At 44.9% G+C, this 12,017-nt stretch overlaps 1 protein-coding gene across 4 annotated transcripts in view; it reads left to right on the top strand.

The window, feature by feature from the left end:
* The first annotated feature begins 2,285 nt into the window (after positions 1–2,285).
* LOC106601470 (brain-specific angiogenesis inhibitor 1-associated protein 2) overlaps positions 2,286–12,017 on the top strand; it is a 134,310-nt gene continuing 124,578 nt past the window's right edge. For 3 of the 4 annotated variants that reach the window (XM_045715756.1, XM_045715755.1, XM_045715757.1), the window contains exon 1: positions 2,286–2,599. In XM_045715756.1, the coding sequence (XP_045571712.1) occupies positions 2,528–2,599 (72 nt within the window). In that variant the 5' untranslated portion in view covers positions 2,286–2,527. The remainder of the gene's footprint in view (positions 2,600–12,017) is intronic. The other variant, XM_045715758.1, reaches the window with a different exon arrangement.

Here is a 12,017-nt window from a genome sequence, read left to right as displayed (position 1 = left end):
CTGTTGGTGACTAGCTGATCAGGAACAGGAAGTCTGGTTCCCTGAAGCCAGAACTACAGACCTCCTACTGCTGGTGACAAGCTGATCAGGAACAGGAAGTCTGATTCACATGCCTGTGAAAGGTAGTCTTCTAATGTTGTGGGCATCTTCCTTCGTTAGCTATGCTGGCTCCTTGTAGAATGGATCATCTCTCTATGTAAAAAACATTGTAGCCATAATGGTGGGTGTGTACCACACAACAGTATCCTCCACTGAAATTGTCACATTATGAGACATCTAGGACACTTAATGAAAACATTCCCTGGTGTTATTTTCCAGCAGTAACTGACCGTTTCAATTATACTTCCCCTGTGAGAAAAGGGCTTGTGTCCTTCACCAGGCCTTTGTTCAGTTTCATACAGTCTGAATTGGTGTTACATGACTTATGACTTGTAGGATTGGTATGTGAGGCTATTGATTTTGTTTGGTAACAAATATTTCCATGATGATAGTGATTTAAAAAAAAAAAAGTAATCGTCATTCTTTGTTTTAAATATTTTTGTGATGTTTAATTTCACTATATCACCTGAAGTGTAGATGCAGTCATACAGTCCCTGTAGAAAGTCTACAGCCCCCTTGGATTTATTCACATCTTAATGTGTTACAAAGTGAGATTAAAAATTATACTTTTTTGTTTTATGTCAGCAAGCTACACAAAACACAAAATAAATGTTAAAGATGAATGAAAAATATAACATCTTGATTAGATAAAATAAATAATAAAATGCCATCTACACACAATACATAATAAAGTGAAAACATCTTTGTAGAACATTTAGTACATTTATTGAAAATGAAATACAGATATCTAATTTACATAAGTATTCACACTGCTGAGTCAATACTTTGTAGAAGCACCATTGGCAGCGATTACAGAGGTGAGTCTTTCTAGGTAAGTCTCATTAAAGTTTTCCACACCTGAATTGTGCAACATTTGCCCATTCTTTTTTTCAATGTGTTGTCAAGTCTTTCCATAGATTTCAAGCAGATTGTAACTTGGCCAATCAGGAACAGTCACTGTCTTCTTGGTAAACTACTCCGCTGTATATTTGGCTTTGTGTTTTAGGTTATTGTCCTGCTGAAAGGTGAATTCCTCTCCCAGTGTCTGGTGTAAAGCAGACTGAAGCAGGTTTTCCTCTAGGATTTTGCCTACGCTTAGCTCCATCCCATTTCTTTTCATCCTGAAAAACTGACCAGTATTTGCCGATGTCAAGCATACCCATAACATGATGCAGACACTACCATGCTTGAAAATAAGGAGGTAGTTACTCAGTGATGTGTTGTTGGATTTGCCCCAAACATAATGCTTTGCATTTAGGCCAAAAGGTGTATTCATTTGCCATGTTTTTTGCAGTATTACTTTAGTGTCTTATTGCATACAAGATGCATGTTTTGGAATATTTGTATTCCTGAATATTTATATTCTTCTTTTCACTCTGTCAATTAAGTGAGTATTGTGGAGTCACTACAATGTTGTTGGTCTATCCTCAGGTTTCTACCATCACAGCCACTGTACTCTAACTGTTATAAAATCACCAATAGCCTCATGGTGACATCCCTAAGCACTTTTCTTCCTGTCCTGCAGCTCAGTTCTTGAAGGAGGACTGCATCTTTGATGTCTGGGTGGCTTAATACATCATCCACAGCATAGTTATTAGCTTGACCATGCATAAAGAGATATCCAAAGTCTGATTTGTTATCCTAATCACTGCCCTTTGAGGCTTTCGAACAGCCCCCTTGTCTTTGTAGTTGAATCTGTGCTTGAAATGTAATACTTGATTGAGGGATCTTACAGATGTGTGTAAGGGGGACAGAGGAAGGGTTAGTCAATCATAAATCTTGTCAAACCCTATTATTTCACACTGAGTGAGTCCATATAATTTATAATTTAGTAAAAAACATTTTTGTTTTTTACAATGAAATCTATTTTAATCCCACTTTGTAATGCAACAAAATTTGAAAAAAGTTCAAGGGGACGTAGACTTTCTATAGGCACTGTATATATTTATAAAATATAAAGCTTTATAGAACTATAATAAATTCTAGCCACCGTGCTTCTGCAATGCTTGCTGTTTGGGGTTTTAGGCTGGGTTTCTGTATAAACACTTTATAAATACATTTGGCGTTATAAATCAATTTGATTTGAAATCGATGTCAGAAATTCAAATGAATAATGCAACTAGTTTAACATATTTGGGCAGAGAGAGAGGGGAGAGGCGGTGTTTCAGAGAAGGCGGGTGGTGCTCTTGTAATTGGAAAAGCTCCGATGTGACAAGAAGCTTTGGCGAACACCGCAGAGGTTGAGTGCGTGAGAGGGATTCGAGTGGGCGCAACCGACCTAGAGAATCTTCCGTTTACTGTCTCTTTCTTTCAGGCACACGTACCTTCGCGGTCAATCGCATCACATCTTCTCTTCGTTTAGGCTACTCTCTCTACCCATTCGGCGTATTTCACTCGGATAACTTCTCTCTAAAGGAAAATACTGTTTATGGTTTTGACCGAAGATTTCAAGATGTCTCGCACCGACGAGGTTCACCGCATAACGGAGAATGTCTACAAGGTAAGCTTCTACAACTATAAAAAGTTTGATGCCACACGTTATTGACAGACGATATAGGCCTACTCATAATATAAGTTCTGTAAATATTTTGGAATGTGTTTTTATTAGTGATTTAATTGCATTTTTGCCCTCCCCCCCCCATTCGGTGCGCATCTTGAACGGCGATTAGAATCTCTATTCACTCGGTGAGAATTCCCGAGGGATCATTCGAAGCTCTTTATTGAAAGTCTTCCCTGTTCAATTATATTGGCCTACTTTTCTGAGTAAATGTACTTTTCAAAATTACGACCTACCTCCCCAATGACATGCTATGAGTTATTATATGTATTTTACAGTCAATAGCAACGCGTAGCTTTCATTTTGTTGCCGTCGGTTGGGCATCAGGTTGGACTACATTTCTACAGTAAAATCAGCGCTTCTCGGCACAGTCGTACAATATAGGCTACACGCCACTGTTCAGACATGTCATACTGCGCTATGCTTCTGCCATAATAGCTAGATCATGTTTGTAATACGTTCAGGCCCCATATTATGTTTGTGTGAGACTGAACATCTAATGGACAGGCTACATATGACACACGCCGTGGCACAGTCACATTTAATCAATAGATTCATTACACATTAACTTCTTTGAATGTATTTCATGTTGGCACCCTACTGTGTGTGTGTGTGTGTGTGTGTGTGTGTGTGTGTGTGAGGGACATTCCTACACATTTGTGTTTGGTTGACAGGGCAGGAAGGAGGAGGAGGTAGAGGTAGGGCAGCTAGCAGGCTGTGTTGTAACAGGTACTTCAAACATTTGCCCTGGGGATTTCAACACCACAAAACCTGTTCAGCAAAAATAAGCCTGGGCTGGAGCCTCTGTCTTAGTTTCATATTGGGAAGAGCTTCTTTCCAGGCGTTCATATTCCATTGATTACCTAAGAGAACAGCCCACCGACTGATCCACTAGGACAGCTAGATCTGACTGTATATTACTAGCTAGTTCAGGGTTTCTCAGTCGGTCCTGGGGCTTTAGAAAACTAATAAATCCTAGCCACCGTGCTTCTACATCTGCATTGCTTGCTGTTGGGGGTTTTAGGCTGGGTTTCTATATACGCACGTTGTGACATCTGCTGATGTAAAAAGGGCTTTATAAATACATTTGATTCGAAATCAAAGTCAGAAATTCAAATCAATAATGCAACTAGTTTAACATATTTGGGCAGAGAGAAGGGGAAAGAAAGAGTGAGGAGAGGCGGTGTTTCAGAGAAGGCGGGGGTCCTGGGCCCTCCTGGGTGCACATTTCGTTTTTTTGCCCCAGCACTACACAGCTGATTCAAATAACCAACTCATCATCAAGCTTTGAATATATGAATCAGCTGTGTAGTGCTGGGACAACAAAACGTGTAGGGGGGGGCAGGACCAAGTTTGGGAAACCCTGAACTAGTTGACACCTGAAGGCTGAGATTTCAGATGGGAACAGAACCTTCCTTTTACACTGCATGGTCTAGAGCTCTAGGCCTATAGGAAATGGACTAGCTTACAGAATATGGAAGGGCCTTGGGGTTTGGACCTGAAACAATGTATTTTGTTGTAGTGGGGGGTCTGCACATATACGCCTACAGAAAGACCTGGACTAAAACACTCAGTCAAGTTGTAACCATTTTAAAATATGCTACGGGTCTCAACTACCACATGTTGTCTGCCATAGGGCTCAAGTTGACTTCCTTGTGCTTGGCATCAGGGCTTGAACCTTTTTAATGAAACACCTGGTGCGTGGTTGTTGTGGAATGCTAACACAACTCTCTGGTTATGAGGTACTAAGAACTTCCTGTTACACATGGAATCACATCACTATGATTCTACACACACAGCCTCCATGTTCTCCTCTCAGCTTTTCAAGGTGGAGAGACCATGGCAGTGTTAGTAGGGCCCACCTTAGAAAAAGGTTTGGCAAAAGAAACCAAATCTTTGTTCTTATTGGTTATTGTTCAATTTCTACCATCTATGTTTCAAACTCCTTCGAACCTTTTTCTCCCTACTGAACACCACCCAAACCCCAACATCCAACTAACCACCCATTTGCCCTGTTCACTGCAGTGCACTGACTCCCATACACCCCCTCTTCTCTCAGCCTTCACCAGGCACAGTTCTACTCTGAAAGAAGGACATGTAGGATCCCAGAATAGGGCTGAGAGGAGCTGAGGTCTCTCTCTCTGTTCTTCTGGGAATCTGTCAGACGTCAGAAAGGAGGCCAGATGACGAGAGGCTGGGAGGGAGTTGCTTCTTTTAGAGACCCTGAAGGAGGGAGGGAGGCAGGGAAGTGTTTGTTCTCTGGATGGATACACACCTGGTACTGTTTGAGTCTCTATATATGCACTTTGATGAATCATTAGTCCTCCAGTGTTGATAATGATGCCTCCTGGCCCTGTGTAGTAGTGGCCCTGTGTAGTAGTGGATGAGGTTTTCTCTGTCATACGGAGGAATAGAAGAACCTTCACATGTGGCACAATGCAGGTGTCAGTAACCCTGCTCACCAGGCTGTGACCCCCTCCAGCTGTCTGTGTGTCTCTGGGGCCCAGGCCTCCTGTCACATACCCTGACTGGCCCGGGTACGGGTGAAGTCATGGAGGGGCGGCATGGAGAGACGGGGTCTGCTGTGGTTGAAGACGCTAGCTAGGCCCTCTTCCATGGTAGACTGATCTGATTGGAGAGACAGGGCAGATGTTCCATGGTAGAGTGATCTGATTGGAGAGACAGGGCAGATCTTCCATGGTAGCGATGTGACTGTCTCTGGCTATGGGTGAGGGTATTGTGAGATGGAGGCCCAATACCATGGTAGAATAACCTGACCTGCATGGTGAAGGCATGGAGACACTAGCCAGGCGCTCTTCTATGGTAAAGTGATATTTCTGGAGATACGGACCCACTGTCGTGGTAGACTGATCTAGCTAAAATTAAAGAAGTCTCGAGGTATTGCTCACCTGAGTACCTTATGATAAGCTGCAGACCACATTATCTACCAAGAGATTTCTCGTCTGTATTATTCGTAGCCGTCTATTTACCATCACAAAACGAAGCTGGCACTAAGACCGCACTCAACCAGCTGTATAAGGCCATAAGCAAAGAAGAAAATGCTCACCCAGAAGCGAAGCTCCTAGTGGCCGGGGACTTTAATGCAGGCAAACTTAAATCAGTTTTACCATATTTTTACCAGCATGTCACATGTGCAATAAGGGGGAAAAAATCCTACACCACCTTTACTCCACACATAGAGATGCATACAAAGCTCTCGCTCGCCCTCCATTTGGCAAATCTGACTGTAATTTTATCCTCCTGATTCCTGATTACAAGCAAAAACGAAAGCAGGAAGTACCAGTGACTCGCTCAATACGGAAGTGGTCAGATGATGCGGATGCTACACTACAGCACTGTTTTGCTAGCACAGACTGGAATATGTTCCGGGATTCATCCAATGGCATTGAGGAATACACCACCTCAGTCATCGGCTTCATAAATAAGTGCATTGATGACGTTGTCCCCACAGTGACTGTACGTACATATCCCAACCACAAGCCATGGATTACAGGCAACATCCACATCAAGCTAAAGGCTAGAGCTGCCGCTTTCAAGGAGCGGGAGACTAATCCGGACGCTTATAAGAAATCCTGCAATGCCCTCAGACGAACTATCAAACAAGCAAAGCGTCAAAACAGGATTAAGATTGAATCCTACTACACCGGCTCTGATGCTCGTCGGATGTGGCAGGGTTTGAAAACTATTACGGACTACAAAGGGAAACCCAGACGCGAGCTGCCCAGTGACGCGAGCTGCCCAGTGACGCGAGCCTACCAGACGAGCTAAATGCCTTTTATGCTCACTTCAAGGCAAACAACACTGAATCATGCACGAGAGCACCAGCTGTTTTGTATGACTGTGTGATAACGTAGCCGATGTGAACAAAACCTTTAAACAGGTCAAAATTCACAAAGCCGCGGGGCCAGACGGATTACCAGGATGTGTACTCAAAGCACGCGTGGACCAACTGTCAAGTGTCTTCAATGACATTTTCATCCTTTCCCTGACCGAGTCTGTAATACCTACATGTTTCAAGCAGACCACCATAGTCCCTGTGCCCAAGGAAGCAAAGGTAACCTGCCTAAATGATTACCGCCCCGTTGCACTCACGTCGGTAGCCATGAAGTGCTTTGAAAGGCTGGTCATGGCTCACATCAACAGCATCCTCCCGGACACCCTAGACCGACTCCAATTCGCATACCATCCCAACAGATCAACAGATGACGCAATCTCAATCGCACTCCACACGGCCCTTTCTCACCTGGACAAAAGGAACACCTATGTGAGAATGCTGTTCACTGACTACAGCTCAGCGTTCAACACCTTAGTGCCCACGAAGCTCATCACTAAGCTAAGGACCCTGGGACTAAACACCTCCGGGGCTGTAGTGGAGCGGGTCGAGAGTTTCAAGTTCCTTGGTGTCCACATCACCAACAAACTATCATGGTCCAAACATACCAAGACAGTTGTGAAGAGGGCACGACAAAACATTTTCCCCCTCAGCAGACTGAAAAGATTTGGCATGGGTCCCCAAATCCTCAAAAGGTTCTTCAGCTGCACCATCGAGAGCATCCTGACCGGTTGCATCACCGCCTGGTATGGCAACTGCTCGGCATCTGACCGTAAGGCGCTACAGAGTGTGAACGGCCCAGTACATCACTGGGGCCAAACTTCCTGCCATCCAGGACCTATATAATAGGCGGTGTCAGAGGAAAGCCCATAAAATTGTCAGTCTCCAGTCACCCAAGTTATAGACTGTTTTCTCTGCTACCGCACGGCAAGTGGTACCAAGTGCCAAGTCTAGGACCAAAAGGATCCTCAACAGCTGCCACCCCCCCAGCCATTAGCCTGCTGAACAATTCATAAAAATCGCCACTGGACAATTTACCAGGTCCATTTCCATGGTAGAATGATGTATAAACTGCCTAGCTTTACATGCTCTGAGGGGATGGAGAGTTTGAAGGCCTCTTAAATGGCAGCTTGATCTCCTCTGACAGGAGAGGGGGACCCACTAGCCATGACAGACTGACCTGCCTCTGGCTCTGCTGTGGGTGAAGTACTTGTATTTATTAAGGTTCGCCATTGGGCAGCAGCTATTCTTCCTGGGGTCCAAACACATTAAGGCAATTTTTTTTCATTTGCACATTGTCTTTCGTTCGCTTGTAAATGTCCAAACTCACCAAAAATGACATTCGGTAGCTCCTACCTACATTTACAAGCGAATGTGAACGAGAGACATTGTGCAAAGGAATAAAGTTTTGACGCATGCTTGTCTGCTCTGGAGCAGCATGTGTACACGCTGTGACTGTCTAGAGTCGCTAGGGCAACGGGCCTACCTGCTCTGCTGAAGGAGATGAAGGAGGAGCAGACGAGCTGAGAATGGAGAGGAGAAAAAACATAAGGAAATCAAAAGCTAGCAGCGACAGCTGTACAGAACGCCTCCACAGGGCTTTGACTTCTCAAACACAGCAGAAAGCCAAAACAATATAATGCCGCGTCACCTTAATAATTCAGTAACTTACTTAGATAACTAGCAAGTTACACTTAGGGGTCGTGTTACACCTAAGCCGGTAATACCATAAATCCCGGGATGAGTGAAGGACGATGTGAAAATCTGGATACCGCCCAACACTAGCTAGCTACCGTTGTCGACCAAGCCCCTTCTTCTGTGGGGTTTATCGTGGCTGTCATCCAACATTATTATACATTAACGCCACAAACTGTACTGGAGTGCCCCCGCCTTCCGTCTGTCCTAGTTTAAACATGGACCAATAGAAGATCAGAGGGGTTCCTGCACATGCAGAAACGCCCACATGCAGAAATGCCCTGAATTGCAGGCCGCAATTACACCATCAGAACTGACACTGTCAGAGTAGACGTTACACATAAATGGTGGTCAACAACAGCTTTTCTATGAGTGTAGTATAGGTGAAGGCATGGAGACAGACCCACTGGCCGTGGTCGTGTCACCTGACTGGCCGTGTCACCTGACTGGCCGTGTCACCTGACTGGCCGTGTCACCTGACTGGCCGTGTCACCTGACTTGATGACTGGCCGTGTCACCTGACTTGATGACTGGCCGTGTCACCTGACTTGATGACTGGCCGTGGTCGTGTCACCTGACTGGCCGTGGTCGTGTCACCTGACTTGACTGGGTTTGAACTCCACTCTCCATACTGTTTCCTGTCTCCTACTAGTCTGGGGTTTCCCCAAGCCTCATTGGTTATGAGCAGGACTGGGGATTGATTGTGATATGGTTTAGGAGACATTTGAATCCTGCTGGGTCGTTTCACTACAGGATGCATTAGCGCGGTATGGGGACGCTGCACTGGGTGGAGGAGATGCCAACACGCTGTTGTGACTCACATGCCACCGCTGTGTGTTTGTGTGTGTGCGTCAGAGTACAGGGCAGGGTTTGTAAGCACAGCAGTGTGTGTGTGTGTGGAATCTCATTGTGGCACTGTTTGTTCAGTAAAGGGGCACTCCTTGGTTTGAGTCCCTACATGAGTACAGGGCAGGGTTTGTAAGCACAACAGTGGGTGTGTTGGAATCTCAAGCTCTACCTCAGGGATGGGCATGTGGCCCACGACCCCCCTTTTGTAGTGGATTCATCTCCCAAAACATAATAAAACAGACTTTTATTTGTATTTACTCAGTCGGGTTCTCAACTTACTGTTGAGAGGTAGAATACCCAAGGTGCAATTTCAAAATAAAATGCTTATCTTATGTCAGTCACGAACAGTCACTCAATGAGCCATGTCAGCTAACATGTTTTGGATTGGTAAGTTAGTATAGCCAGCTTTCTAAAATTGTAGTAATTATGATCGAATTACCGACTGGGGAGCCCCCATAGATTTTTGTTAGTTACTCTCACTCAGATATCATAATAAAAACGAAAAAATCTTCTCTCCGCCCCATGGCAAAATGTGTATAATTGCAAAAAACTTAAAACTGCAACATTTTCTCTACACCCCATGGCAAAATGTGTTGAATTTAAATGAACTTAAAACATCTCTCTCTACTGTCAATCCTGACACTCACAGGCTTAGTAAGGCTTTCTGAGATCAGGGGAGGCTCCAGACTGACACTCATAGCCCAGGTTTGGTGAGTGTCTGTGCATGTTTGCATACGTCTGATCTCCACCAGGCCAGCTTGTCATCTCGCGGGGCGGGGCTGGGGGCGGGGATGTGTGTGTGGGTGGGTGATATTACTAGGCAACTTGGTTGTTAGGACCAAGGAAGGCAGACAATGGGGAAAGTCAACACAACACTGGCAGGGGGATGGGAGAGGGAGGGGAAAAGAGGGTCTGGCCTCAAACCCTCAGGCCCAATTCAGAGTTCACAGGCCATATGTAGCAGTGTCTGAGTAGGATTGCTGATTTAGGATCAGTTTGGTCTTTTAGAAGACAATGAAGAACAACACATGGATGATCCTAGATCTGTAGCAAGCTTTGTGGTTTGGGTCTGGAGGGGGAGGGGTGGACAGAGGGCTGACCTCATAGGCCCGAGGTAGGAGCTGCTCCTTAACCACAGACTTAGTCTGATTAACATCCCACTAATCCTCATTTTAACAGTTAGGGGGATGGCACATCTGGACTGATCTTGGCTGCCAAATAAGGGGGGGGGGGAGATGGTGAGGGAAGGAGAATAAGGGAGGAGGTGTTGGGAGGGAATAGGAGACAAGGTGAGGAGGTGTTGGGAGAGGTGGGAAGAGAATAGAAGGGGAGGAGTCTAGGAGCGGAGGAGAGGTGCGGTAAGAGGGGTTGAAACCCCCTGTCTGCCATGCTCTGGCTCCAGAATGTGTAAACTAGGACAGTTTCTATCTGAGCCATGTAAACATCTCTATATATGTCTCTGTGTGGGTTACAGTGATTGTGAAACAGCAGTGTTGACGTAGTCTTCTCCCTCTCTGTTGTTTTCTAACCAACCGACCACACCCTGCCAGCCTGGCGAGGAGAGAGGAGAGAAGGGTGTGTCCCATCGTTACCTGCCCTCAGGTGTTCCCTCCTTCCATTCCCTTCCCAGCACCCCTCCCAAACTGTCAACACTACCACACTGCCAGTACCAAGGAACACTCGGACACAATTATACCCGACTAACTTAATGGTAGGGTATAGTGACCGGTTAAATATGAGTAGACCAAGGGAAGAATGGAAATGTATGTGTGTTGGGGGGGTGGGGCAGAGCACATGTTAAGCTGTCCTGAATAACTGGGCCTGCTGGGAGCATACGTGGCCCCATTATTATAGGACGACTTGGGAGAATGATGATCTGCAACAGACAGTGAATCTCAGTATCAGAAGTAAAACTACAGCCAGACTGGCCTGCTACTGGGCCTTTCTACACTTTATCAGATGTCCAGAGTCGACCCACAACTGATGCAAATCAAATGAAACATTCAAATAACATGGCTTTTGTGCCATTATTCAAATGACATTTTCATTGCGCCTAGATTAGACTAGAATGTTATACTCACTGGAAAACAGTAATGCAATTATTCATTACATTACCTATAGGATAACTGTGTTGTAGTCTAGGAAGGATAACTGTGTTGTAGTCTAGGAAGGATAACTGTGTTGTAGTCTAGGAAGGATAACTGTGTTGTAGTCTAGGAAGGATAACTGTGTTGTAGTCTAGGAAGGATAACTGTGTTGTAGTCTAGGAAGGATAACTGTTGTAGTCTAGGAAGGATAACTGTGTTGTAGTCTAGGAAGGATAACTGTGTTGTAGTCTAGGAAGGATAACTGTTGTCGTCTAGGAAGGATAACTGTGTTGTAGTCTAGGTAGGATAACTGTGTTGTAGGCTAGTCTAGGAAGGATAACTGTGTTGTAGGCTAGTCTAGGAAGGATAACTGTGTTGTAGGCTAGTCTAGGTAGGATAACTGTTGTAGGCTAGTCTAGGTAGGATAACTGTGTTGTAGGCTAGTCTAGGTAGGATAACTGTGTTGTAGTCTAGGGGATAACTGTGTTGTAGCTAGATAACTGTGTTGTAGGCTGCTAGGGAGGATAACTGTGTTGTAGGCTAGTCTAGGAAGGATAACTGTGTTGTAGCTTCTAGGTAGGATAACTGTGTTGTAGGCTAGTCTAGGTAGGATAACTGTGTTGTAGGCTAGTCTAGGTAGGATAACTGTGTTGTAGTCTAGGTAGGATAACTGTGTTGTAGTCTAGGGAGGATAACTGTGTTGTAGTCTAGGGAGGATAACTGTGTTGTAGCTAGTCTAGGAAGGATAACTGTGTTGTAGCTCGTCTAGGAAGGATAACTGTGTTGTAGGCGTCTAGGGAGGATAACTGTGTTGTAGCCTCTAGGGAGGATAACTGTGTTGTAGGCTAGGGAGGATAACTGTGTTGTAGGCTAGGGA

The sequence above is a fragment of the Salmo salar genome, chromosome ssa03 (assembly GCF_905237065.1).
Source record: "Salmo salar chromosome ssa03, Ssal_v3.1, whole genome shotgun sequence".
NCBI classification, from domain to species: domain Eukaryota; kingdom Metazoa; phylum Chordata; class Actinopteri; order Salmoniformes; family Salmonidae; genus Salmo; species Salmo salar.
Note: the sequence above shows the minus strand (reverse complement) of the source record. Positions and strands in the feature narration are given on the sequence as shown.